Here is a 27,814-nt window from a genome sequence, read left to right on the forward strand (position 1 = left end):
TTTTTTGGTTCCTCAGTTTTTCAATTTTTTATTTTTTTGATTTTTCAGTTTTTCGATTTTTCGACTTTTCGAATTTCTCAAATTTTCAATTTCTTAATTTTTCATTGTTTCAGTTTTGAGATTTTTCAGTTTTCAATTCTTCAATTTCTCTTCGGTTTTAAAATTTTCAATTTTTCAATATTTTTTATTTTTCGGTTTTTTCGGCTCCTCGATTTTTTGATTTCTCAGTTTTTCGATATTTCAATTTTAGGAGTTTTGTGGTTATTTGATTCTACTTTTTTTCAATTATTTAATTATTGGATTCTTGAATTTTTCGATTTTTCGATTTCTCGATTAATGGATTTTTCGATTTCCCGACTTCCTGTTTTTTCGATTTTGCACTTTTTCAATTCTTCAATTTTGCAATTTTTAATTTTTTCGATTTTTCAGTTTTTCGATTTTTCGACTTTTCGAAGTTTTCAAATTTTCAATTTCTTAATTTTTCATTGTTTCAGTTTAGGGATTTTTCAGTTTTCAATTCTTCAATTTTTCTTCGGTTTTAAAATTTTCAATTTTTCAATATTTTTTATTTTTCGGTTTTTTTCGGCTCCTCGATTTTTTGATTTCTCAGTTTTTCGATATTTCAATTTTAGGATTTTGTGGTTATTTGATTCTACGTTTTTTTTTCAATTATTTAATTATCGGATTCTTAAATTTTTCGATTTTTTGATTTCTGGATTAATGGATTTTTCGACTTATCGTTTTTCCCATTTCTCGATTTCCCGACTTTCCATTGGATTTCTCGACCTTTTGTTTTTTGTATTTTTCAGTTTTTCAATTCTTCGATATTTCACATTTTCAATGACTTAATTTTTCAATGTTTCAGTTTAGGGACTTTTCAGTTATCAATTCTTGAATTTCTTTTCGATTTAATTCTTCGGTTTTTTGTTCTTTCGGCTCTCCGATTTTTTGATTTCCCGATTTTTCAATTTTCGGTTTCTCAATTTTTCGGTATTTTAGTTTTAGGATTTTGTGGTTATTTATATTATTAGTTTTTTTTCAATTATTCAATTTTTCGATTTTTCGATTTCTCCATTAATCGGTTCTTCCACTTATCGTTTTTCCCATTTCTCGATTTCCCGACTTTCCGATGTTTCGATTTCCCTACTTCTTGTTTTTTAGATTTTTCAGTTTTTCAATTTTTGACTTTTTCAATTTTTAATTTTTTCGATTTTTCAGGTTTTCAATTTCCTAATTTTTCAATGTTTCAGTTTAGGGATTTTTCAGTTTTCAATTTTTCAATTTCTCTTCGATTTTTTAATTTTCGATTTTTCAGTTTTTCGAAATTTTAATTTTTAAATTTTTTTAAATTTTAAAATTCTAGATTTCTGGATTTTTCGATTTTTCGATTTTCACTTCTTTGATTTTTCTATTTTGCAATTTTTCGAATTTTTAAATTAGAGATTTTTTCACTGTTTCTATTTTTCGACTTCTCGGTTTCGGATTTTTCAATTTTACAATTTTCCAACACTTCACTTTTGGGATTTTTCAGTTTTTCATTTTTTTTTTGGTTTTTCCATTTTTCGATTTTTTAAATTACACATTTTTCGAAATTTCTTTTAATTCTACGCTTTTAGGATTTTTGATCTCCCGAATCTTTCATTTTATTAAATTTCAATTTTTTGGATTTTTAAATTTTTTAGTTTTTTCCATTTTTCGATTTTTCGAAATTTCTTTGAATTTTACGTTTTTGGGATTTTTGATTTCCCAAATCTCTCAATTTTTAATATTTAAATATTTCGATTTTTCAGGTTTTTGATTTTCCAATTTTTCGATGTTTGAAATTTTAAATTTTGCAATTTTTCGAGTTTTTAAATTTCAGATTTTTTTCATATTTTTAATGTTTTGATTCCTCAATCTTTCGATTTTTCGACTCCTCGGTTTTGGATTTTTCGATTTTCCATTTTTTCAATATTTCACTTTTGGGATTTTTCAATTTTTTGGTTTTTCCATTTTTCGATTTTTTGAATTACACATTTTTCGAAATTTCTTTCAATTTTATGCTTTTAGGATTTTTGATCTCCCGAATCTTTCATTTTTTAATATTTAAATATTTCAGTTTTTTGATTTTTCAGGTTTTTGATTTTTCAATTTTTCAATGTTTCAGTTTAGGGATTTTTCATCATTCTGTTTTTTTCAATTTTTCTTAGACTTTTAGATTTTTCAAATTATCGATTTTTGAAATTCTAGATTTTGCAATTTTTCGAGTTTTTGAATTTTAGGTTATTTCACTTTTTTAACGTTTTGACTTCTTGATCTTTCGATTTTTCGATTTCTCGGTTTTGGATTTTTCGATTTTCCAATTTTTCAACATTTCACTTTTGGGATTTTTCAATTTTATGCTTTTAGGATTTTCGATCTCTCGAATCTTTCATTTTTTAATATTTAAATATTTCGATTTTCAGGTTTTTGATTTTTCAATTTTTTTTAGACTTAGATTTTTTAATTTATCGATTTTTGAAATTTTAAATTTTGCAATTTTTCCAGTTTTTAAATTTTAGAGTTTTTCACTTTTTTAATGTTTTGATTCCTCAATCTTTCGATTTTTCGGCTCCTTGGTTTTGGATTTTTCGATTTTCCATTTTTTCAATACTTCACTTTTGGGATTTTTGAATTTTTCGATTTTTCGATTTTTTTGGTTTTTCCATTTTTCGATTTTTTCAATTACACATTTTTCGAAATTTCTTTCAGTTTTATGCTTTTAGGATTTTCGATCTCCCGAATCTTTCTTTTTTTAATATTTAAATATTTCAGTTTTTCGATTTTTCAGGTTTTTGAATTTTCAATTTTTCGATGTTTCATTTTGGGAATTTTTCATTTTTCTGTTTTTTCAATTTTTCTAAGACGTTTACATTTTTCAATTTATCGATTTTTGAAATTTTAAATTTTGCAATTTGTCGAGTTTTTAAATTTTAGATATTTTCAGTTTTTTAACGTTTTGATTCCTGAATCTTTCGATTTTTCGTCTCCTCGGTTTTGGATTTTTCGATTTTCCATTTTTTCAATATTTCACTTTTTGGATTTTTCAATTTTTCGATTTTTCATTTTTTTGGTTTTTCTATTTTTCGATTTTTTAAATTACACATTTTTCGAAATTTCTTTTAATTTTACGCTTTCAAGATTTTTGATCTCCCGAATCTTTCATTTTTTAATATTTCAATTTTTCGGTTTTTTAACATTGCGCTTTTGGGATTTTTCAATTTTTTAGATTTTTGATTTTTTTTGTTTTTTCCATTTTTCGATTTTTCGAAATTTCTTTGATTTTATGTTTTTAGGATTTTTGATTTCCCTATTCTTTCATTTTTTAATATTTAAATATTTCGATTTTTCAGGTTTTTGATTTTTCAATTTTTCGATGTTTCAGTTTAGGGATTTTTCGTCTTTCTGTTTCTTCAATTGTGCTTAGACTTTTAGATTTTTCAATTTATCGATTTTTGAAGTTTTAAATTTTGCAATTTTTCGAGTTTTTAAATTTTAGATTTTTTCAGTATTTTAACGTTTTGATTCCTCAATATTTCGATTTTTCGACTCCTTGGTTTTGGATTTTTCGATTTTCCATTTTTTCAATATTTCACTTTTTGGATTTTTCAATTTTTCGATTTTTCGATTTTTTTGGTTTCTCCATTTTTCGATTTTTTGAATTACACATTTTTCGAAATTTCTTTCAATTTTATGCTTTTAGGATTTTCGATCTCCTGAATCTGTCATCTTTTAATATTTAAATATTTCAGTTTTCGATTTTTCAGGTTTTTGATTTTTCACTTTTTTAACGTTTTGATTTCTTGATCTCTCGATTTTTCGATTTTCTGATTTTTCAATATTTCACTTTTGGAATTTTTCTTTTTTTTTTTAGATTTTTCAATTTTTTGTTTTTTTGATTTTTAGATTTTTTAAATAACACAGTTTTCGAAATTTCTTTCAATTTTACGCTTTTAGGATTTTTGGTCTCCCGAATCTTTCATTTTTTACTATTTAAACATTTCAGTTTTTCAATTTTTCGATTTTTCATGTTTTTGATTTTTCAATTTTTCGATGTTTCAGTTTAGGGATTTTTCAGTTTATCGATTTTTGAAATTTTTGATTTTGCAATTTTTCGAATTTTTAAATTTTAGATTTTTTCAATTTTTTAACGTTTTGATTCCTCGATCTTTCGATTTTTCGACTTCTCAGTTTTGGATTTTTCGATTTTCCAATTTTTCAACATCTCACTTTTGGGCTTTTTCAATTTTTTAGATTTTTCAATTTTTTAAATTATACATTTTTCGAAACTTCATTCAATTTTACGCCTTTAAAATTTTTGATCTCCCGAATCTTTCATTTTTTAATACTTAAATATTTCAGTTTTTCAGTTTTTCGATTTTTCAGATTTTTGATTTTTCAATTTTTCGATGTTTCAATTTAGGGATTTTTCATCTTTCTGTTTCTTCAATTTATTTTATACTTTAGGATTTTTCGGTTTTTCAATTTTTCAATTTTCCGGTTTTGATGTTTCGATTTCTCAAATTTTCAGTTTTTGATTTTTCAAATTTCGATTTTTAATTCTTCGATTTCTTAAATTTTAGATTTTTACGTTCCGAGCGCAAACTAAAGAAGTATAGTAATCGAGTCCATCGGCCGAATTGCCACATTCATATTTTCTCGACGTATATGACCTCAAAAGTACGAAACAAAGTTGTCTCCCGTTTCCGTCCGTCTATCTGTTTGTCTGTCTGGTGTCTGTATCCATTTTTATTGCACCAGTAATCTCCGAAACTACTTGACCGATAGTTGTCCCACCACCAATGGCATGACGTCATCTCTAAAATTTATAAGAATTTTTTTTTAATTTTATACAATAAGGTAATTTGTGCTGTCGAATTTTCACCTTAAACATACAGATTTTTTTTGAAAAAAATCCAAAACTGAATAACAATAGTTTTCAGTATAATTTTGAAAGTGCAAAACCGATTGCTGTGAAATCTTGTAAGTATGGTAAATCGAAAATTATTCGTTTATCCCCTCCCAAAAAATGGATGACGTCATCTCAAAATTTTGCCGAATAAATCCCATTCAAAATATGATGAGTCTATACTTCTTATTTATCATTGCAATAAAAGTTTTTAAATTTCTTATACAGGGTGACTCATAAAAATTAATGAATGAGTCAATTTATTATATTGATTAATAACCTTCGACCAATTTTTTTTTATTTTATTGTCAGCACCCAGCAGCGAGGGGTATTAGACTTCTCCGCTTCCTCCCTGCGGGTTTTCATAATTCTGTAGCCACTTGGCTTGAATTCGAAACGACAACTTTTAGTCTGTATTTAATTTATTGCGGGCAGATTGTATAATTTTTTTAATTAAAAACTACACAATAGACATGAATCTAAATACGTTGATGTTCCCCATGTATTTAAGATAGGACGAAACGATATCGGACACGCCCCTTGTGACACGAGATTACAGGCAACCAACCACAACACATCTTTAGTGATAAAGATGTTTTACTGCTTTAATGCTCGAGTAAGCACATTTGCGGTATCAACATTATTATTTTTCCGATGGTTGCGATGGGCTAACTCAACTTTTACTATTAATTTCAAAGAAAGTTTATTTCATGTACCAAAATTATAAAATCGTGATTAAAAATAAATACTCATAAATAATAGCCATGATTATTATTTACAACTAAGTAACTAACGGGTCGGGAAAGCTTCCACCAGATGCTCCAAATTACACGTTGCCAGTTTTGGGTCGAAAACCAGTGAACTTGGACACGTCGCCACCACTTCTTTACCATTAACACATCGTATATATTTTCGTGGGTTGCTAAGAACCGGAAGGTAGATGGTTGCGTCTTGACACTCCACATTGGGACAGGGGTTTGGTGGTTGCGTTGGCGCTGCTGTCGTGGTTTTATAGGAATCGTCACAACCAGCATCCCATGGCCAATCACAAACTTCTAGTTCTTTATTGAAGTGGAGATCATCTGGACAGTCGAATTCTACCTTGATTCCATTGTCGCATTTGTAGAATTTGGTGCAGTCGTCTTCGTGTGGTAGATGGACTGTGTAGTTCAGTGGGTCGGGCCATGGACAATCTGGGTCCTTGTTTGGTGGAGGTGTTGGTTTAGGAGTTGTGGGCTTAGTTGGTTTACTTGTAGGCTTAGTTGGTTTACTTGTAGGCTTAGGAGTTTTATAGGAATCATCACAACCAGCATCCCATGGCCAATCACAAACTTCCAATTCTTTATTGAAGTGGAGATCATCTGGACAGTCGAATTCTACCTTGATTCCATTGTCGCATTTATAGAATTTGGTACAATCGTCTTCGTGTGGTAGATGGACTGTGTAGTTCAATGGGTCGGGCCATGGGCAATCTGGGTCCTTGTTTGGTGGGGGCGTGGGTTTAGGAGTTGTGGGCTTAGTTGGTTTATTTGTAGGCTTAGTTGGTTTACTTGTAGGCTTAGGAGTTTTATAGGAATCATCACAACCAGCATCCCATGGCCAATCACAAACTTGTAATTCTTTATTGAAGTGTAGATCATCTGGACAGTCGAATTCTACCTTGATTCCATTGTCGCATTTGTAGAATTTGGTGCAGTCGTCTTCATGGGGCAAATGGACTGTGTAGTTCAATGGATCTGGCCATGGACAATCTGGGTCCTTGTTTGGTGGAGGTGTTGGTTTAGGAGTTGTGGGCTTAGTTGGTTTACTTGTAGGCTTAGGAGTTTTATAGGAATCATCACAACCAGCATCCCATGGCCAATCACAAACTTCCAATTCTTTATTGAAGTGGAGATCATCTGGACAGTCGAATTCTACCTTGACTCCATTGTCGCATTTGTAGAATTTGGTACAATCGTCTTCGTGTGGTAGATGGACTGTGTAGTTCAATGGGTCGGGCCATGGGCAATCTGGGTCCTTGTTTGGTGGGGGCGTGGGTTTAGGAGTTGTGGGCTTAGTTGGTTTATTTGTAGGCTTAGTTGGTTTACTTGTAGGCTTAGGAGTTTTATAGGAATCATCACAACCAGCATCCCATGGCCAATCACAAACTTCCAATTCTTTATTGAAGTGGAGATCATCTGGACAGTCGAATTCTACCTTGATTCCATTGTCGCATTTGTAGAATTTGGTACAATCGTCTTCGTGTGGTAGGTGGACTGTGTAGTTCAATGGGTCGGGCCATGGGCAATCTGGGTCCTTGTTTGGTGGGGGCGTGGGTTTAGGAGTTGTGGGCTTAGTTGGTTTATTTGTAGGCTTAGTTGGTTTACTTGTAGGCTTAGGAGTTTTATAGGAATCATCACAACCAGCATCCCATGGCCAATCACAAACTTCCAATTCTTTATTGAAGTGGAGATCATCTGGACAGTCGAATTCTACCTTGACTCCATTGTCGCATTTGTAGAATTTGGTACAATCGTCTTCGTGTGGTAGATGGACTGTGTAGTTCAATGGGTCGGGCCATGGGCAATCTGGGTCCTTGTTTGGTGGGGGCGTGGGTTTAGGAGTTGTGGGCTTAGTTGGTTTATTTGTAGGCTTAGTTGGTTTACTTGTAGGCTTAGGAGTTTTATAGGAATCATCACAACCAGCATCCCATGGCCAATCACAAACTTCCAATTCTTTATTGAAGTGGAGATCATCTGGACAGTCGAATTCTACCTTGATTCCATTGTCGCATTTGTAGAATTTGGTACAATCGTCTTCGTGTGGTAGGTGGACTGTGTAGTTCAATGGGTCGGGCCATGGGCAATCTGGGTCCTTGTTTGGTGGGGGCGTGGGTTTAGGAGTTGTGGGCTTAGTTGGTTTATTTGTAGGCTTAGTTGGTTTACTTGTAGGCTTAGGAGTTTTATAGGAATCATCACAACCAGCATCCCATGGCCAATCACAAACTTCCAATTCTTTATTGAAGTGGAGATCATCTGGACAGTCGAATTCTACCTTGATTCCATTGTCGCATTTATAGAATTTGGTACAATCGTCTTCGTGTGGTAGATGGACTGTGTAGTTCAATGGGTCGGGCCATGGGCAATCTGGGTCCTTGTTTGGTGGGGGCGTGGGTTTTGGCGTTGTGGGATTAGTTGGTTTACTTGTAGGCTTAGGAGTTTTATAGGAATCATCACAACCAGCATCCCATGGCCAATCACAAACTTCCAATTCTTTATTGAAGTGGAGATCATCTGGACAGTCGAATTCTACCTTGATTCCATTGTCGCATTTGTAGAATTTGGTGCAGTCGTCTTCGTGTGGTAGATGGACTGTGTAGTTCAATGGGTCGGGCCATGGGCAATCTGGGTCCTTGTTTGGTGGGGGCGTGGGTTTTGGCGTTGTGGGCTTAGTTGGTTTACTTGTAGGCTTAGGAGTTTTATAGGAATCATCACAACCAGCATCCCATGGCCAATCACAAACTTCCAATTCTTTATTGAAATGGAGATCATCTGGACAGTCGAATTCTACCTTGATTCCATTATCACATTTGTAGAATTTGGTACAGTCGTCTTCATGGGGCAAATGGACAGTGTAGTTCAATGGATCTGGCCATGGACAATCTGGGTCCTTGTTTGGTGGGGGCGTTGGTTTTGGCGTTGGTTTAGGAGTTGCTTTACTTGTAGGCTTAGGAGTAGGCGCTGCTGTCGTAGTTTTATAGGAATCGTCACAACCAGCATTCCACGCCCAATCACAAACCCCCAATTCCTTATTGAAGTGGAGACCATCGTTACATTGGAATTCCACTTTGACTCCATTGTCACATTTGTAGAATTTCGTGCAGTCGTCTTCGTGGGGTAAATGAACCGTATGGTCTAAAGGATCGGGCCAGGGACACTCCGGGTCCCTATTTGGTGGTTCAGGGTTCGGCGCAGAAGTCGACTGTTGCCCAATCGTGCACCCAGCTTGTTCCGGCCAATCACAAACTTGCAAAACTGGGTTGAAATGAAGAGTGTCCGGACAGTCGAACAGCACCCGTTCGCCGTGGTCGCATTTGTAGAATTTTGTGCAGTCGGATTCGTGCTGAAGATGGACTGTGTAGTTTAACGGGTCTACGGCGGGGCACTCAGTCGGAATGGGCCATATTTCGGTATCACCAGCCTCTGTGGACAAATTCGCGTGTTATTTTAACTCATTTTACCACGTGGTGTATGTATGGTCAGTTCAGCCGGAAAAGACAGCAACTTGTCTTTAAACATACCTAAGCCGCTGATTTGGAAAGCCACCAACAACACCGCTACAGTGATGGCTCGGTAGCCTTTAGTCATCGCGATCGTTTGTCGCTTATCTATTACTATACTACAGCACTTGTGCACTTATAGTAACAAATCGACACTCACTTGTACCAACCGAACGTTTCTCGATACCTTTTATACCTTCACAATACCTGCTATCAGTTCATAATCCCCCAACAATAAAATTCGCGATAAAAGCAGAAATAGTATTTACTCAGCGCACGCTTTCAAACCAACAATTAAGAGATTACTTTATGATTCGTTTATCTTTTTTCTAAATACAGTTTTGTCAATACTAATCGATTTATGATGACTTTTTGAATGGATTCGACTTTTGACGCAAAGTTATAAATTAAGATTTTTCCATTAATCACTGGCGTTTTGTCACAGGAAGTTGCCTCTTATATGTTAGAATTAAGTAACAAATTGTCTTCCAGGGAACTCCCTAACCCCTTGTGCACCTATCAGCTGTACCAGAGCTTCGTGAACGCGGTCCAGGGTTGCAACTCGGCAATCCGGAACTCGGAGAGCGACCACGATAGGTTACTGAAGATGCGCGAGGCAGTGCAGAAACTTCCGCCGCCTCATTATAGGTACGCAGCGCCTAAATTACATTTACACGGTGCTGATTGGCTTTCGCAGAACCCTAGAGTATCTCATGAGGCACCTGGCCCGAGTCGCTAAGCACGGGGCCAACACGGGCATGACCACCAGGAACGTGGCCATCGTGTGGGCCCCCAATCTCCTCCGTTGCGCCGAGCTGGAGGTGGGCGGGGTGGCGGCGCTGCAGGGGGTGGGAGTCCAGGTGAGTAATTTTTATCAAAAATCGTTAAAATCCAATTATTCCTTGTGTCATTATTGCGCAACGCGCACTGACCATAAACTGATTCACGCCTTCTTCGAACCCATTATTTACCTCATTCCAACGTCGACTCCTTATCTCTTTCACAATCAATTATTCTCGATAAACCTGTGACAGGAAGCTGGATTAAGGTTTTATTTTTTTCTGTCATCGTTCGACGAGGATTTCACGTAATTTATTGTTCTGTTGATCAAGGCGGTTGTGACGGAATTCCTAATATGCTACGCCCACTTGATCTTCAGCGACCATCTCCCGAATTTAGATCTTCCGATTGCTGAGGTCGAGAATAATCAGTCGCCGAAGAAGTGTCGGCCGAAGAGTCTGGCGATCTCGACGCCGACGAAGTTGATCACGTTGGAGGAGGCGAGGACCAAGCATTTGTTGAGCAAGAATGAGGAGTGCAATTACATCGAGGTGGGCGGTGGCCCGAAGAATCTGCCGAAGAAGTATCATACGGTCATCGAGCTGCCGTCAGGTAGATTTTGGGGGAGCGTGAACACCACCTGCGGGTTTTAGTAATTTTAGGCGGTGTGAAAAAGGTCTGGGCGGGTGTAAAACGGGCTTAGAAACGTCATTTTTGACGTTGACGTTTGAAAGGTTAGGAAAAGTTGGCTCTGGAAAAGTGAATTTTAGTCCGAAGTGACAGTTTTATCGTTGAAAAAAAGAGGCAAATTTTATAAAAATGTTTTAAAGCGTTGCCAACTCTCAACATACGAAATTAAAAAGATAATTTGTCAATTTTTGACACTTAAAACTGCTTATTATTTGTGTGAAAAGGATTTTAATTGGAATTTTTCAAAACAGTTTACCAATTCTGAAAATCAATTTGTTTACATGGTTTTATTATGTAAAAACGACTTCGTTTATTGTGGATCGGGTTTTAGGATAACCTAATATTTATGTCAAAAAAAAGTATGGTCAATACACGAAAAATTAGCTTTGTAAAAAGGGTCTGCGCAGTGTAAAACGGGCTTTACTTTAAGGTGAATTTTGTAGATTAAAAATGCGACCTTAGTGCAAGATCCAAAATAAAAAAAAAAAGATATGAAAACGATGTCAGAAATTATGAAACAATATATTTAGTTTTGACATTTTGAAGTGGGGTTAGAATTATTGAAAAGTTTGTTTCTTTTTGACATTTTGAAGTGTTGCCAATCCTAAAATTAAAAAATAAAAAAACATGTTTAGTTCTCAATGTGTCAATATTTGACATTTAAAAGTGCTTGAAGTTTGTTAAGTTACCAACAAGATTTGTATAAATTCAGCTGTGTAAAAGCGACTTAAGCTGTCTGGAAACGGTTTTAGTTCCAATTGTCGAAACAGTGTTACCAACTCTGAAGATGACATTTTATATAGGAACACTACACAAAAAATTAGCTTTGTAAAAAGGATCTGCGCAGTGTAAAACGGGCTTTACTTTAAGGTGAATTTTGTAGATTAAAAATGCGAACTTAGTGCAAAATACAAAATAAAAAAAAAAGATATGAAAACGGTGTCAGAAATTATGAAACAATATATTTATTTTTGACATTTTGAAAGATTTCCAAACCTGAAAATGAGAAAATCAATAAAATGTTTGTATAAAAGTGGCGTTAGAATTATTGAAAAGTTTGTTTCTTTTTGACATTTTGAAGTGTTACAAATCCTAAAATTAAAAAATAAAAAAAATATGTTGAGTTCTCAATGTGTCAATATTTGACATTTAAAAGTGCTTGAAGTTTGTTAAGTTACCAACAAGATTTGTATAAATTCAGCTGTGTAAAAGCGACTTAAGCTGTCTGGAAACGGTTTTAGTTCGAATTTTTGAAACAGTATTACCAACTCTGAAGATGAAATTTTATATAGGGACAACACGAAAAATTAGCTTTGTAAAAAGGGCCTGCGCAGTGTAAAACGGCCTTTACTTTAAGGTGAATTTTGTAGATTAAAAATGCGACCTTAGTGCAAGATCCAAAATAAAAAAAAAAGATATGAAAACGATGTCAGAAATTATGAAACAATATATTTATTTCTGACATTTTGAAAGATTTCCAAACCTGAAAATGAGAAAAACAATAAAATGTTTGTATAAAAGTGGGGTTAGAATTATTGAAAAGTTTGTTTCTTTTTGACATTTTGAAGTGTTGCCAATCCTAAAATAAAAAATAGGTTCAGTTCGCAATGTGTCAATATTTGACATTTAAAAGTGCTTGAAGTTTATTAAATTATAAACAAGATTTATATAAATTCAGCTGTGTAAAAGCGACTTAAGCTGTCTGGAAACGGTTTTGGTTCGAATTTTCGAAACAGTATTACCAACTCTGACGATGAAATTTTATATAGGGACACTACACGAAAAATTAGTTTTGTAAAAAGGGTCTGCGCAGGGTAAAACGGACTTTACTTTAAGGTGAAGTTTGTAGATTAAAAATGCGACTTTAGTGCAAGATCCAAAATAAAAAAAAACGATATGAAAACGATGTCAGAAATTATGAAACAATATATTTATTTTTGACATTTTGAAAGATTTCCAAACCTGAAAATGAGAAAAACAATAAAGTGTATGTATAAAAGTGGGGTTAGAATTGTTGAAAAGTTTGTTTCTTTTTGACATTTTGAAGTGTTACCAATCCTAAAATTAAAAAATAAAAAAAATATGTTTAGTTCTCAATGTGTCAATATTTGACATTTAAAAGTGCTTGAAGTTTGTTAAGTTACCAACAAGATTTGTATAAATTCAGCTGTGTAAAAGCGACTTAAGCTGTCTGGAAACGGTTTTAGTTCGAATTTTTGAAACAGTATTACCAACTCTGAAGATGAAATTTTATATAGGGACAACACGAAAAATTAGCTTTGTAAAAAGGGCCTGCGCAGTGTAAAACGGCCTTTACTTTAAGGTGAATTTTGTAGATTAAAAATGCGACCTTAGTGCAAGATCCAAAATAAAAAAAAAAGATATGAAAACGATGTCAGAAATTATGAAACAATATATTTATTTCTGACATTTTGAAAGATTTCCAAACCTGAAAATGAGAAAAACAATAAAATGTTTGTATAAAAGTGGGGTTAGAATTATTGAAAAGTTTGTTTCTTTTTGACATTTTGAAGTGTTGCCAATCCTAAAATAAAAAATAGGTTCAGTTCGCAATGTGTCAATATTTGACATTTAAAAGTGCTTGAAGTTTATTAAATTATAAACAAGATTTATATAAATTCAGCTGTGTAAAAGCGACTTAAGCTGTCTGGAAACGGTTTTGGTTCGAATTTTCGAAACAGTATTACCAACTCTGACGATGAAATTTTATATAGGGACACTACACGAAAAATTAGTTTTGTAAAAAGGGTCTGCGCAGGGTAAAACGGACTTTACTTTAAGGTGAAGTTTGTAGATTAAAAATGCGACATTAATGCAAGATCCAAAATAAAAAAAAACGATATGAAAACGATGTCAGAAATTATCAAACAATATATTTATTTTTGACATTTTGAAAGATTTCCAAACCTGAAAATGAGAAAAACAATAAAGTGTATGTATAAAAGTGGGGTTAGAATTGTTGAAAAGTTTGTTTCTTTTTGACATTTTGAAGTGTTACCAATCCTAAAATTAAAAAATAAAAAAAATATGTTTAGTTCTCAATGTGTCAATATTTGACATTTAAAAGTGCTTGAAGTTTGTTAAGTTACCAACAAGATTTGTATAAATTCAGCTGTGTAAAAGCGACTTAAGCTGTCTGGAAACGGTTTTAGTTCGAATTTTTGAAACAGTATTACCAACTCTGAAGATGAAATTTTATATAGGGACAACACGAAAAATTAGCTTTGTAAAAGGGGCCTGCGCAGTGTAAAACGGCCTTTACTTTAAGGTGAATTTTGTAGATTAAAAATGCGACCTTAGTGCAAGATCCAAAATAAAAAAAAAAGATATGAAAACGATGTCAGAAATTATGACACAATATATTTATTTCTGACATTTTGAAAGATTTCCAAACCTGAAAATGAGAAAAACAATAAAATGTTTGTATAAAAGTGGGGTTAGAATTATTGAAAAGTTTGTTTCTTTTTGACATTTTGAAGTGTTGCCAATCCTAAAATAAAAAATAGGTTCAGTTCGCAATGTGTCAATATTTGACATTTAAAAGTGCTTGAAGTTTATTAAATTATAAACAAGATTTATATAAATTCAGCTGTGTAAAAGCGACTTAAGCTGTCTGGAAACGGTTTTGGTTCGAATTTTCGAAACAGTATTACCAACTCTGACGATGAAATTTTATATAGGGACACTACACGAAAAATTAGTTTTGTAAAAAGGGTCTGCACAGGGTAAAACGGACTTTACTTTAAGGTGAAGTTTGTAGATTAAAAATGCGACTTTAGTGCAAGATCCAAAATAAAAAAAAAACGATATGAAAACGATGTCAGAAATTATGAAACAATATATTTATTTTTGACATTTTGAAAGATTTCCAAACCTGAAAATGAGAAAAACAATAAAGTGTATGTATAAAAGTGGGGTTAGAATTGTTGAAAAGTTTGTTTCTTTTTGACATTTTGAAGTGTTACCAATCCTAAAATTAAAAAATAAAAAAAATATGTTTAGTTCTCAATGTGTCAATATTTGACATTTAAAAGTGCTTGAAGTTTGTTAAGTTACCAACAAGATTTGTATAAATTCAGCTGTGTAAAAGCGACTTAAGCTGTCTGGAAACGGTTTTAGTTCGAATTTTCGAAACAGTATTACCAACTCTGAAGATGAAATTTTATATAGGGACATTACACGAAAAATTAGCTTTGTAAAAAGGGTCTGTGCAGTGTAAACCTGGCTTTACATTAAGGTGAATTTTAGAGATTAAAAATGCGACCTTAGTGCAAGATCCAAAATCAAAAAAGATATGAAAACGATGTCAGAAATTATGAAACAATATATTTACTTTTTACATTTTGAAAGATTTCCAAACCTGAAAATGAGAAAATCAATAAAATGTTTGTAGAAAAGTGGGGTTAGAATTATTGAAAAGTTTGTTTCTTTTTGACATTTTGAAGTGTTGCCAATCCTAAAATAAAAAATAGGTTCAGTTCGCAATGTGTCAATATTTGACATTTAAAAGTGCTTGAAGTTTATTAAATTATAAACAAGATTTATATAAATTCAGCTGTGTAAAAGCGACTTAAGCTGTCTGGAAACGGTTTTAGTTCGAATTTTCGAAACAGTATTACCAAGTCTGAAGATGAAATTTTATATAGGGACACTACACGAAAAATTATCTTTGTAAAAAGGGTCTGCCCAGTGTAAAACGGGCTTTACTTTAAGGTGAATTTTGTAGATTAAAAATGCGACCTTAGTGCAAGATCCAAAATAAAAATAAAGATATGAAAGCGATGTCAGAAATTATGAAACAATATATTTATTTTTGACATTTTGAAAGATTTCCAAACCTGAAATGAGAAAATCAATAAAATGTTTGTATAAAAGTGGGGTTAGAATTATTGAAAAGTTTGTTTCTTTTTGACATTTTGAAGTGTTGCCAATCCTAAAATTAAAAAATAAAAAAAATATGTTTAGTTCTCAATGTGTCAATATTTGACATTTAAAAGTGCTTGAAGTTTGTTAAGTTACCAACAAGATTTGTATAAATTCAGTTGTGTAAAAGCGACCTAAGCTGTCTGGAAACGGTTTTAGTTCGAATTTTCGAAACAGTTTTACCAACTTGGAAGATGAAATTTTATATAGGAACACTACACGAAAAATTAGCTTTGTAAAAAGGGTCTGCGCAGTTTAAAACGGACTTTACTTTAAGGTGAATTTTGTAGATTAGAAATGCGACCTTAGTGCAAGATCCAAAATTAAAAAAAAAAGATATGAAAATGATGTCAGAAATTATGAAACAATATATTTGTTTTAGACATTTTGAAAGATTTCCAAACCTGAAAATGAAAAAATCAATAAAATGTTTGTATAAATGGGGGTTAGAATTATTGAAAAGTTTGTTTCTTTTGACATTTTGAAGTGTTGCCCATCTTAAAATTAAAAAATAAAAAAAATATGTTTAATTCTCAATGTGTCAATATTTGACATTTAAAAGTGCTTGAAGTTTATTAAGTTACCAACAAGATTTGTATAAATTCAGCTGTGTAAAAGCGACTTAAGCTGTCTGGAAACGGTTTTAGTTCGAATATTCGAAACAGTATTACCAACTCTGAAGATGAAATTTTATGTAGGGACACTACACGAGAAATTAGCTTTGTAAAAAGGGTCTGCGCAGTGTAAAACGGACTTTACTTTCAGGTGAATTTTGTAGATTAAAAATGCGACCTTAATGCAAGATCCAAAATAAAAAAAAAGATATGAAAACGATGTCAGAAATTATGAAACAATATATTTGTTTTTGACATTTTGAAAGATTTCCAAACCTGAAAATGAGAAAATCAAAAAAATGTTTGTATAAAAGTGGGGTTAAAATGATTGGAAAGTTTGTTTCTTTTTGACATTTTGAAGTGTTGCCAAGTCTAAAATTCAAAAATAAAAAAAAATATGTTTAGTTCTCAATGTGTCAATATTTGACATTTAAAAGTGCTTGAAGTTTGTTAAGTTACCAACAAGATTTGTATAAATTCAGCTGTGTAAAAGCGACTTAAGCTTTGTGAAAACGGTTTTAGTTCGAATTTTCGAAACAGTATTACCAACTCTGAAGATGAAATTTTATGTAGGGACACTACACGAAAAATTATCTTTGTAAAAAGGGTCTGCGCAGTGTAAAACGGGCTTTACTTTAAGGTGAATTTTGTGGATTAAAAATGCGACCTTAATGCAAGATCCAAAATAAAAAAAAGAATATGAATACGATGTCTGAAATTATGAAACAATATATTTATTTTTGACATTTTGAAAGATTGAATTGAAACCTGAAATGAAAAAATCAGTAAAATGTTTGTATAAAAGTGGGGTTAGAATTATTGAAAAGTTTGTTTCTTTTTAACATTTTGAAGTGTTGCCAATCCTAAAATTAAAAAAAAAAAAAAATATGTTTAGTTCTCAATGTGCCAACATTTGACATTTAAAAGTGCTTGAAGTTTGTTAAGTTACCAACAAGATTTGTATAAATTCAGCTGTGTAAAAGCGACTTAAGCTGTGTGAAAACGGTTTTAGTTGAAATTTTATGTAGGGACACTATACGAAAAATTAGCTTTACTTCTATATGCCTTAAATTTTGAAGCAGGGCTGCAAACTTTGAAATATAAAAAATAAAAAAATTGTGTGTGTGAAAGCGAATTAAATAATTGTAAAGCGAATTCTAGTGTAAAATGATAAATATTGTGGGTAGTGGATCCACATTTTAATTCGCCATATTATGTCAGTGCGTATTTGTTACTCAGAGATTTCGCCATAATTAGAGATTGTATGAAAATATTCTAAGAAATTTTAAAATGGACTTTCATCTCGAATATTTCGCCATTTCCACGAAAAAAATAAAAGCAAAAGTTGTTTATGTGAAACTACAGAATGGATTATCCACAGATCGATGACAGGAAAATTTTGACACTTAAAAAAATTGTAAAATTTGGCTGGATGAAAACATCCTGTTATTGCGAAGTGTGTTCCATTTTGAAATGAGTCAACTTTTGCTATCTCATTGTTACATTCTCTGAATTACAACTTTTTAAAAACAATAATATTTACTGCCCATTAATTCTTTTCCGAGAACGCATTCCAAACCAATATTATTAAATATTAATGTAATATAAGGAAATTAGCTCGGTTATCGGTTTAACCACCGAGTCAAGGTAAATTCAACTATCTTTAACAGATGTTACATGTTGTTATAAATTAATTTTTTTATTGTATGTATTGTATGGATATAAATTCGCCTATTTTTTATCATCTTAGCCCCCCAGAACGACCCAATTGTTGTGAAACGAGGTTCAGTTATTAATGTATCGGTTTTTGAGCTTAACGGCTTGTAAATTCTCGAGATTATAAAACCGAAAAAATCGGTTGAGTAAATCCGTCCTTGCCTATTGTGACACGGGATTTAGTGCAAACTGCGTCGAATTCCGACATTTAAAAAAATTAAAATCCCCGAAAAAAAACTAAAGCAGGTGGTGTTAACAAGATTTTGAACGAATTTAACGATAAATCCCACAGGTGGCAGGAAAAGGGGTCACACGAAGAGATCACCCCTCGGCTGGAGGTCCCTCTTCTCCAAAGGAAGAAACAGCTCGCAAGGAAACCTTGCGAAACCCCGAAAAGCGTCGACCCCCGGTATCATAGTAACCGTAAGTCGTCTCTATTTTAAGTCACCGACTTAAGTACTTAACCGGATGTGGCTACAGGATAAAGTGACTGAGTCCGATCTGGCCGATATGAAGAGGAAGCTGAGGTCGGTCAAGTCGGCCGAGAGCTTGACGTCCGGACATTCAGAGCCCACTAGCAACGAAGTCGACGGTTTGGGGCCCCTATATTCGTTGAATAAGCCGCCGGGACACAATAGGTATTAATTAAATTAATTAATAGTGATTTTTTCGGCCGGTAATTCTCGTTTGACATTTTAATTGCCTCGTGTGATGTATGGGGTCATTATCGATTGCATCGGTAGATCGTGATAAGCACGGTTGTCTTATCAGATTTTTTAAAAGTTTCTCGTTCGGGATTGTTTATGCTTGTTTGATGCTTTTATGGTGATTTGCGTCGAACATTGATCTATTGAAGGTCGTAAAGTAATCGGCGAGTTGTAAAGATGTTATCTGGGTTGGTAAATTTTAAAAGGGGCAGAGGCGTGCGTGTTGGTGACAGTTCGCGAAAATAAGTTCAGAGAAAGAAACTTTGGAGGGATATAAAATTGTAAAATAATAAAACGGGTTGTAAAAGCATTTGGCAACTGGGTTTCGGTGTTTTTATAGTTGTTTAGTTTGATGACACATTTTTACTATTATTATTTAATGATGCTATTTTTTAGAACACAAAACAACATTTTTTTACTTCCTGAGTGTAAGCTAATTATGTTTTCTTGACGTTTCATGACTCTTCGAGTACGAAAAAGTAGGGCACCCTGTTTGTCTGTCTATCTGTCTGTCTGCCGTCTGTTTGAAATTTTATTTGACAGATCTCCAAAACTACTGGTCCGATTGTTATCAAATTTTATATGTGTGTTAGGAATATCGCGTAGATAATAAAATGCTAACCAAAATTTGGATAAATATCCCTACTAACAAAAGGATGACGCTCGTAGTAAATGTTATTTCAATTTTATAAAATAAGATAAATTGTAAAAATGTCGATCACGTCGCCACAAAATCGAAATAAACGCGTTTAAAACTTAACTTATAAAAAAATTAAATTCGAAAAATCTGGGCTTATTTACCTTCGACCAATTTTTCATTTTCTCATTTTTTTCGGTTTTTCCAGTTTTCAATGTTTCGGTCTCATAATTTTTCGTTTGTTCAATTTTAATTTTTTCAATTTTTCAACTTCGCGACTTCTGAATTTTTCAGTTTTTTGTTTCCTCAATTTTTCGTTTCCTAAATTTTTAAAGTTCTTGATTTTTATTTTTATTTTCCGGATTTTCCAATTTTTAACTTTTTCATTTTTGCAATTTTTGGATTTTCAATAATTATGGGATTTTCCGATTTCTTTAATTAATAATTTTCAATAGTTCCATTTTACAATATTTCGTTTTTTCGATTTTCCATTTTTTCATTTTTGAGTCAATTTTACAATTTTTCCATTTCTTTGATTTGAAAAAGTTGAAAAACCGAAAAACGCAGAAATGGTAAAATCGGAAAAAATTAAAAATTTCACGTGGAAGAAAACCTTTCGAAAAATCTGGATTTGTTTACCTTCCACCAATGTTATGAAATCAATTTTTCCTTTTTTCATCCCCTTTATTTTTTCTATTTTTCCATTTTTCAATGTTTTGGGTTTCATAATTTTTCGTTTTTTCAGTTTTACAATTTCTCAACTTCCATATTTTTCAGTTTTTGTTTCCCAGTTTTTCATTTTTCAATTTTTCGTTTCATAAATTTTTAAAGTTCTTGATATTTATTTTTATTTTCCCGATTTTTTTATTATCATTTTCTCGATTTTTGCCACATTTTTTTGTTTATTCAATTTTTGAATTTTGCAATTATTCGATTTTCCCATCTCTTTAATCAATAATTTTCGATATTTTTTTTACAAGATATCGTTTTTTCGATTTTCTAATTTTTGTTTATTCAATTTTGCAAGTTTTTGATTCTCAGTTTTTAGATTTCTCAAAATTTTCATTCTATACTTTTTATTTTTTTTTTGTTTATGAGTTTTCAATTTTACAATTTTTCCATTTCTTTGATTCGAAAAGTTGAAAAACCGAGACTCAGAGATTGCAAAATTGAAAAAAATTAAACATTTCAAATGGAAGAAAATCTTTCGAAAAATCTGGATTTGTTTACCTTCGACCAATTTTTTGAAATCAATTTTTCCTTTTTTCGTATCCTTTATTTTTTCAATTTTTCCATTTTTCAATATTTTGGGTTTGATAATTTTTCGTTTTTTCAGTTTTACAATTTCTCAACTTCCAAATTTTTCAGTTTTTTGTTTCCCAGTTTTTCATTTTTCAATTCTTCGTTTCATAAAATTTTAAAGTTCTTGATTTTTATTTTTATTTTCCCTATTTTTTTATTATCTTTTTCTCGATTTTTACCACACTTTTTTATTTATTCAATTTTTGAATTTTGCAATTATCCGATATCCCATATCTTTAATTAATAATTTTCGATAATTGTTTTACAAGATATCGTTTTTTCGATTTTCTAATTTTTCGTTTATTCAATTTTGCAAGTTTTTGATCCTCAGTTTTTAGATTTCTCAAAATTTTCATTCTACACTTTTTATTTTTTTCATTTTTGAGTTTTCAATTTTACAATTTTTTCATTTCTTTGATTCGAAAAGTTGAAAAACCGAAAGAATCAGAAATTGCAAAATTGAAAAAAATTAAAAATTTCAAATGAAAGAAAATCTTTCGAAAAATCTGGATTTTTACCTTTGACCAATTTTTTGAAATCAATTTTTCCTTTTTTCATATTCTTTATTTTTTCAATTTTTCCATTTTTCAATATTTTGGGTTTGATAATTTTTCGTTTTTTCAGTTTTACAATTTCTCAACTTCCATATTTTTCAGTTTTTTGTTTCCCAGTTTTTCATTTTTCAATTTTTCGTTTCATAAATTGTTAAAGTTCTTGATTTTTATTTTTATTTTCCCTATTTTTTTATTATCATTTTCTCGATTTTTACCACATTTTTTTGTTTATTCAATTTTTGAATTTTGCAATTATTCAATTTTCCCATCTCTTTAATTAATAATTTTCGATATTTTTTTTACAAGATATCGTTTTTTCGATTTTCTAATTTTTCGTTTATTCAATTTTGCAAGTTTTTAATCCTCAGTTTTTAGATTTCTCAAAATTTTCATTCTACTCTTTTTATTTTTTTCATTTTTGAGTTTTCAATTGTACAATTTTTCCATTTCTTTGATTCGAAAAGTTGAAAAACCGAAAGACTCAGAGATTGCAAAATTGAAAAAAATTAAAAATTTCAAATGAAAGAAAATCTTTCGAAAAATCTGGATTTATTTACCTTCGGCCAATTTTTTTAAATCAATTTTTCGTTTTTGCGTTTCCTTTATTTCTTCAGTTTTTCCATTTTTCAATGTTTTGGGTTTCATAATTTTTCGTTTTTTCAATTTTACAATTTTTGAACTTCCAAATTTTTCAGTTTTTTGTTTCTTCAATTTTTCGGTTTGCAATTTTACAATTTTTGTGTTCGATTTTTCGGTTTCTCAGTTTTTCATTTTTCAATTTTTCGTTTCCTAAATTTTTAAAGTTCTTGATTTTTATTTGTATTTTCCCGATTTTCCAATTTCTAAATTTTTCATTTTTGCAACTTTGGATTTTGCAGTTATCCGATTTTCCGATTTCTTTAATTAATAATTTTCAATATTTCCATTTTACAATATTTCGTTTTTTCAAAGTTTTCATTTTATACTTTTTGGATTCTTTATTTTTGATTTTTCAATTTTACAATTATGCAATTTTTCCACTTCTTTGATTCGAAAAGTTGAAAAACCGAAAAACCCAGAAATTGCATAATCGAAAAAATGAAAAATTTAAAAACTAAAAATGGAGAAAAATTAATGGATATTGAATATGGAAAAAATAGATAATAGTAAAATCATAAAAGTGAAAAGTTTAAAAAAGTATAATTATTATTACATATTTAAAATAGAAAGTAGCAAATTACAAATCCAAAATTGAAAAAACAAATAAGCTAAAACTTATTAAAAAAATATATAATCTTTCCAAAAATCTGCATTTATTATAATAATCTTCGACTAATTTTTTGAAATAACAATTTTTCCTTTTTTCATTTTCTTTATTTTTTCAATTTTTCCATTTTTCAATGTTTTAAGTTTCATAATTTTTCGTTTTTTTAATTTTACGATTTCTTGATTTCAAAATTTTTCAGTTTTTTGTTTCTTCAATTTTTCTATTTGCAATTTTTCAATTTTACAATTTTTCGTGTTCGATTTTTCAGTTTCTGTTTTTCATTTTTCAATTTTTCGTTTCTTAAATTTTTAAAGTTTATTTTCCAGATTTTTTAATTACAAATAATTTTCTCTATTTTTATTACATTTTTCGTTTATTCAGTTTTTGATTTTTCGATTTTTCATTTTTGGAATTTTTGGATTTCACAATTACATTTTCCGATTTCTTTAATAATTTTCGACATTTCTATTTTACAAGAATTTGTTTTTTCGATTTTCTATTTTTTTGTTTATTCAATTTTGCAAGTTTTTGATTGCCAGTTTTTAGATTTTTCAGTTTTACTACTTGAAAACCGAAACACAGGAATTGCAAAATTTAGAAAAATTAATTAATCTCAAAAATTGGAAAGGGGATAAATTAGAAAACCCAAAAATTGTAAAATCGAGATATAGAAGTGTCAAAATTTATAAATTCAAAAACTGTAACATCGGAAGATCGAAAATTTGGAAAATTGATTTAATGAAAAAGTTTTAAAATCCAATATTTGAAAAATAGAAAAATTAGAAAATCGTAAAATTGAAAAGGTGAAAAGATTTAGAAATTTAAAATAGAAAGTAGAAAAACTGCAAATCCAAAATTAAAGAAACGAATAAGGTTAAACTTATAAAAAAAATTAAATTCGCAAAATCAAATCTTTCGAAAAATCAGGCTTTATTTAACTTCAACCAATTTTTTTAAATCACAATTTTTTGTTTTTTCATTTTCTTTATTTTTTCAATTTTTTCATTTTTCAATGTTTCGGTTTCAAAATTTTTCGTTTTTACAATTTCTCGACTTCCAAAGTTTTCAGTTTTTTGTTTCTTCAATTTTTCAATTTTACCATTTTTCAGTTTCTCGGTTTTTCAGTTTTTCATTTTTCAATTTTTCGTTCTTGATTTTTATTTTTATTTTCCCGATTTTTTAATTATGATTTTCTCGATATTTATCGCATTATTTCGTTTATTTGGTTTTTAATTTTCAATTCGTCGATTTCCGATTTTTAAATTTTTCATTTTTGCAATTTTTGGATTTCGCAATTATCCAATTTTTCGTTTCTTCAATTTTGCAAGTTTTTGATTTCCAGTCTTTAGATTTTTCAAAGTTTTCATTTTATACTTTTTTGATTCTTCATTTTTGATTTTTCAATTTTACAATTTTTCCATTTCTTTTATTCGAAAAGTTGGTTTTTCAACCTAGAAATTGCAAAATCGAAATAATGAAAAATTTTAGTTTGTTTTAAAAACTAAAAATCGAGAAAATTTAATGAATCGCAAAAATTGGAAAGAAGAAAAATTTAAAAACCCAAAAATTGTAAAATCGAGAAATAAAATTCTCAAAATTATAAATTCGATAAACTGAAAAATTAAATATCAGAAAATCGAAGAATACAAAAAAAAACAAAAATTTGGAAAATTGAATAAATAAAATAAGTTTTAAAATCCAATATTTGAAAAATGGAAAAAATAGAAAATCGTCAAATTGAAGAAGTGCAAATTTTAAAAATTATAATTACTATTACATATTTAAAATAGAAAGTAGAAAAACTGCAAATCCAAAATTGAAGAAACAAATAAGTTAAAACTTAAGTTATCATTAAAAAAAAAAATAAAATTGACAAAAAACTAAATCTTTCGAAAAATCTGGATTTATTTGACCAATTTTTTGAAATCACAATTTTTCGTTTTTTTGTTTTCATTATTTTTTCGATATTTCCATTTTTCAATGTTCCGGTTTCATGATTTTTCGTTTTTTCAATTTTTCGATTTCACTTTTTCAATTTTTCGTTTCCTAAATTTTTGAAGTTCTTAATTTTTATTTTTAATATTTCTATTTTACAGTATTTTTCGTTCTTCAATTTTGCGAGTTTTTGATTTCCAGTTTTTAGATTTTTCAATTTTACAATTGTAAAATTTTTCCAATTTGTTTTGTTCGAAAAGTTGAAAAATCGACAAACCCAGAAATTGCAAAACCGAAAAAATGAAAATTTTCAAATAAGGACTGAAGGAACGAAAAATTGAAACATTTGAAAACCCAAAATCGAGAAAAATTAATGAATCGAAAAATTGGAAAGAAGAAAAATTAGCAAACCCAAAAATTGTAGAATCGAGAAATAGAATTGTCAAAATTATAAATTCGAAAAACTGTAAAAATCGTAGAATTGAAAAAGTGAAAAGTTTTAAAAATTATAATTATTATTACACATTTAAAATAGAAAGTAGAAAAATTGCAAATCTAAAATTGAAGAAACGAATAATTAAAAATCTCAAAGTTGAAAAACCGAAAAATTGCAAATCCATTGAAAAATCCAAAAATTGAAGAATTTCACATTGAAAAAAATATATATAAAATTAGAACATTGAAAAACCGAAAAATTGATAAATTACAAATCCAAAAATTGAAGAAACTGAAATTGAAAAAACAAAAAACTGCACATGGAAACTTTGAAGAAATAAATTAAAAATTGGGAAATTTTAACTAAAATTGCCAATTCTAAAAAATGAAAAGTCAAAAGTCCTGTGGGAGTATTATTTACGCCACTGGTTTTAACTTTGTAGAGGTTATCAGAAAACAAAAATCCCAAAAATGTTTACAATTTTTCAAAGAAGCGAGATTTGTTGGGATGGACTTCAGGAGCAAGGGAAGTTCTGTCGAAATAACCTCCGACCATTTTTTTTTTATTCTGTTAAAATAATAGTCAACAGATCTGAAATAATAATACCGATTAGCGGTAAGAACCGGATTTATTAAGCTGGAAATGCAAACTTCTTATCTTCCATAATAAATCATAATTCGCACGTAAGTCGTTTAAATATCCAATAATATCACCACTTTGGAAATTTTATAACCGTATTTCATAACGATTTTCACCCAGTATAAATCAATAACGCGAACTTTAAGCCCACTGTTGCCTCCAATGCCGCCTCATTTCTCAATCACTAATCCCCCACGAACTACAATCGCTCTTTGAATTCCATTTCGGAGTATTACACCATCTAACCACCCTCTCTTCAGATCCGTATCGCACGACTCCTACTTCGACACCCTCCAAACCTCCCAGAACAACTCCGAGGGCTCCCTCCTCGACCTCAGCGAGATCCAGCTCAACTTCGAGCTCGAGGAGTCCGAGATGCGCATCTTCTCCGAGGACGAGAGCCTCGTCAGCTCGCCGCGCATCCAGAAAGACGGCCACCGGCGCGTCCTCACCCGCGCCCGCCCCGAGGAGTTCGGCAGCACGACCAACTCGGGCAACCCCTCCCCCAAGAAGCAGGCCCGCGTCGTCCTCTCGCCGGACTCCATGTCCAGGAAGCGCACCCGCCTCGAGGACCAGCTCTCCGACATCCAATACATCGACTGCACCACCCCCGACAACATGGTCTGCACCATGGCGGTGGTGCACAGCGCGCCGCCGCCGCAAACCGTCCCCGACTCCTACCAACCCAAGAACAAGTCGCCGCGCAACTCGGACAACCTCGACAAGCGGCAGTCGCTGAACCTCGAACGAGACGTCGGCGGCGGCGGGAAAATCACCAAGTCGTTCACGGAGGTGGACATCGGGCGGAAGTTCTTGGACGCGTCTAGTTTAGTGGCGACGCCGACGCCGCAGAGTCCGGGGTACCGGCGACTGGAAAGCAGCGCGAATAGTTCCCCGGATTATAGTCCCTCGGAGATTGTCTACCAGAACTTGGGGGAGAAAAAAGGCCACTATGAGAATATCCTGACGACGATTAGCATCACGTATAAGTCGCCGCCGCGGAGCGTGGAGGCGAGCCCGGTCAAGACCAACGCGGACGCGGTGTACGAGAACGTCATCGTCAACGTGGAGAAGGCGATGGTGAGTTGATGTCGATTTAGCTAAGTAGGCCTCGGTTTGTTGGCAGCTGTCACCGTGACAGTAGCGCTTTCGCGCCCCCAGTCACCCGCGTCTTGCGTTGCAGGTACCCACCTCCACCGCCTCCCTGCCTAGTCAAGAAGCCACCCAGCCAGACAACGAATTCCTCTCGGAAGCAACCGACGGCCGTCCCAAGAGCCTGAGCGCTTTGGACGAATCGAGCAACGACTTAACCTTGAAACCCAACTTAAGTTCGAGCGCCATCTGCGACACCAGCGAGCAACTAAGTCTGGTTAGTTTCACCGACCAGAGTTCGAACCAGTCGTCGCGGTCCAACGTCCAATACACCCCGAGTCTGAGCTCGGGGGTGTACCAGATGATGGAGAACTCGGAACGGATCAGCCCGACGGATTTGAGTCTGAGCGAGGTGATCCACAGCTCTACCGAGAACCTGAGCTCGGCGAGTTTCCCCTTGAGCTACTCGAAGAACTCGAGCCCGAACGTGAGCCCGAGTCCCTTTTTCGAGGATAGCGCAGAAATGAAGAACAACATTCTGGACAATGAAGACGAAGAAGAAGCGAAGAGTGAGGATCTGATTGAGTTTAGCCCGACTGAGACTGACGTCAGTCGGATTAGTTTGAACGACAAGAGAAAGTCGTCGGAGACGGAAACCATCGAGGATAACTTGATCTACCAGCAGGTCAAGGTATTCAGGAGGTCCATCCACGAGGTAAACGCGCTATTGGAACTAGGGGATGACGAAAACAACGAAAAGAAGGAGGCGGACGGGAGCAACTACGATTCGCTCGAGTCGGACGGGCACGTCTACGAAAACATCAAAGGAGAAGACATGAAGAACGAAGACCCGAGTGACGAAATCGACGGAAAAGTGTGCGTGAAAGATTTGAAGAGTCGGTTTGAAGATAAAGCAAACCAAGATAGTACAAATCCACGTTTGAAGAAGTTCTACGAGAAAGATAGTTTGCCGCCGTGTTTGCGGGCCCGCAATTTGAAGAACCAGTTGAAGACGAGGTCGTTGGATGAAGAGGCTTTTAAGAAGGAGTTCGGCGGTGGCGTTGCCGGTCAACGCCGCAAAAGCATGGACGAAGGAATCGGGTTCAAGACGAATTCGTTACCGAAGACCCTAAACCCACCCAAAGTCATACCAATGGAAGACGTAGTCAAACTAAACTCGATACACATGGCGCATAGTACAGAGAACGTGAACTTAACCCCAGAAGAAGAAATGAAGAAACGTGAGCGAATCGAGAAGTATAAAGAAGAGAGGCGAAAGTTCCTACACGATAAGTACAGGTGACTTAAGTCAATCTAGTGTTTATTTTTTGAAATTT

At 32.4% G+C, this 27,814-nt stretch overlaps 2 protein-coding genes across 6 annotated transcripts in view; one reads left to right on the plus strand and one right to left on the minus strand.

Moving 5' to 3' along the window:
- The window catches only part of LOC135139893 (GTPase-activating protein CdGAPr), a 78,210-nt gene that overhangs the window by 49,105 nt on the left and 1,291 nt on the right, over positions 1–27,814 (plus strand). For 2 of the 3 annotated variants that reach the window (XM_064070256.1, XM_064070254.1), the window contains exons 7-13: positions 9,678–9,833; positions 9,883–10,045; positions 10,298–10,577; positions 18,222–18,352; positions 18,410–18,567; positions 25,646–26,465; positions 26,569–27,776. In XM_064070256.1, coding sequence (XP_063926326.1) covers positions 9,678–9,833; positions 9,883–10,045; positions 10,298–10,577; positions 18,222–18,352; positions 18,410–18,567; positions 25,646–26,465; positions 26,569–27,776 — 2,916 coding nt within the window. The remainder of the gene's footprint in view (positions 1–9,677; positions 9,834–9,882; positions 10,046–10,297; positions 10,578–18,221; positions 18,353–18,409; positions 18,568–25,645; positions 26,466–26,568; positions 27,777–27,814) is intronic. The other variant, XM_064070255.1, reaches the window with a different exon arrangement.
- Positions 5,684–9,352, minus strand: LOC135140215 (cell surface glycoprotein 1-like). 3 transcript variants are annotated; one of them, XM_064070667.1, is made up of 3 exons: positions 9,207–9,352; positions 8,632–9,108; positions 5,684–8,373 (listed from the first exon to the last, which is right to left on the minus strand). In XM_064070667.1, the coding sequence occupies exons 1-3, from the start codon at positions 9,271–9,273 to the stop codon at positions 5,717–5,719; spliced, it is 3,201 nt and encodes a 1,066-aa protein (XP_063926737.1). In that variant the 5' UTR covers positions 9,274–9,352; the 3' UTR covers positions 5,684–5,716. The 3 variants fall into 3 exon arrangements, with proteins under 3 accessions (XP_063926737.1, XP_063926736.1, XP_063926735.1); XM_064070666.1 differs by having other exon boundaries at positions 5,684–6,491; positions 6,702–9,108; XM_064070665.1 differs by having other exon boundaries at positions 5,684–9,108.

The sequence above is a fragment of the Zophobas morio genome, unplaced genomic scaffold, assembly GCF_036711695.1.
Source record: "Zophobas morio isolate AGI-343-1 ecotype UQ-CSIRO unplaced genomic scaffold, CSIRO_AGI_Zmor_V1 ptg000038l, whole genome shotgun sequence".
NCBI lineage: Eukaryota > Metazoa > Arthropoda > Insecta > Coleoptera > Tenebrionidae > Zophobas > Zophobas morio.

What these genes read in the sequence shown, in the direction of transcription:
- LOC135140215 (XM_064070665.1), bottom strand. Translation starts at nt 9,273, where the DNA reads ATGACTAAAGGCTACCGAGCCATCACTGTAGCGGTGTTGTTGGTGGCT. An exon ending in TTTCCAAATCAGCGGCTTAG is followed by an intron (nt 9,109 to 9,206) that starts GTATGTTTAAAG and finishes ATTTGTCCACAG; the next exon opens with AGGCTGGTGATACCGAAATA.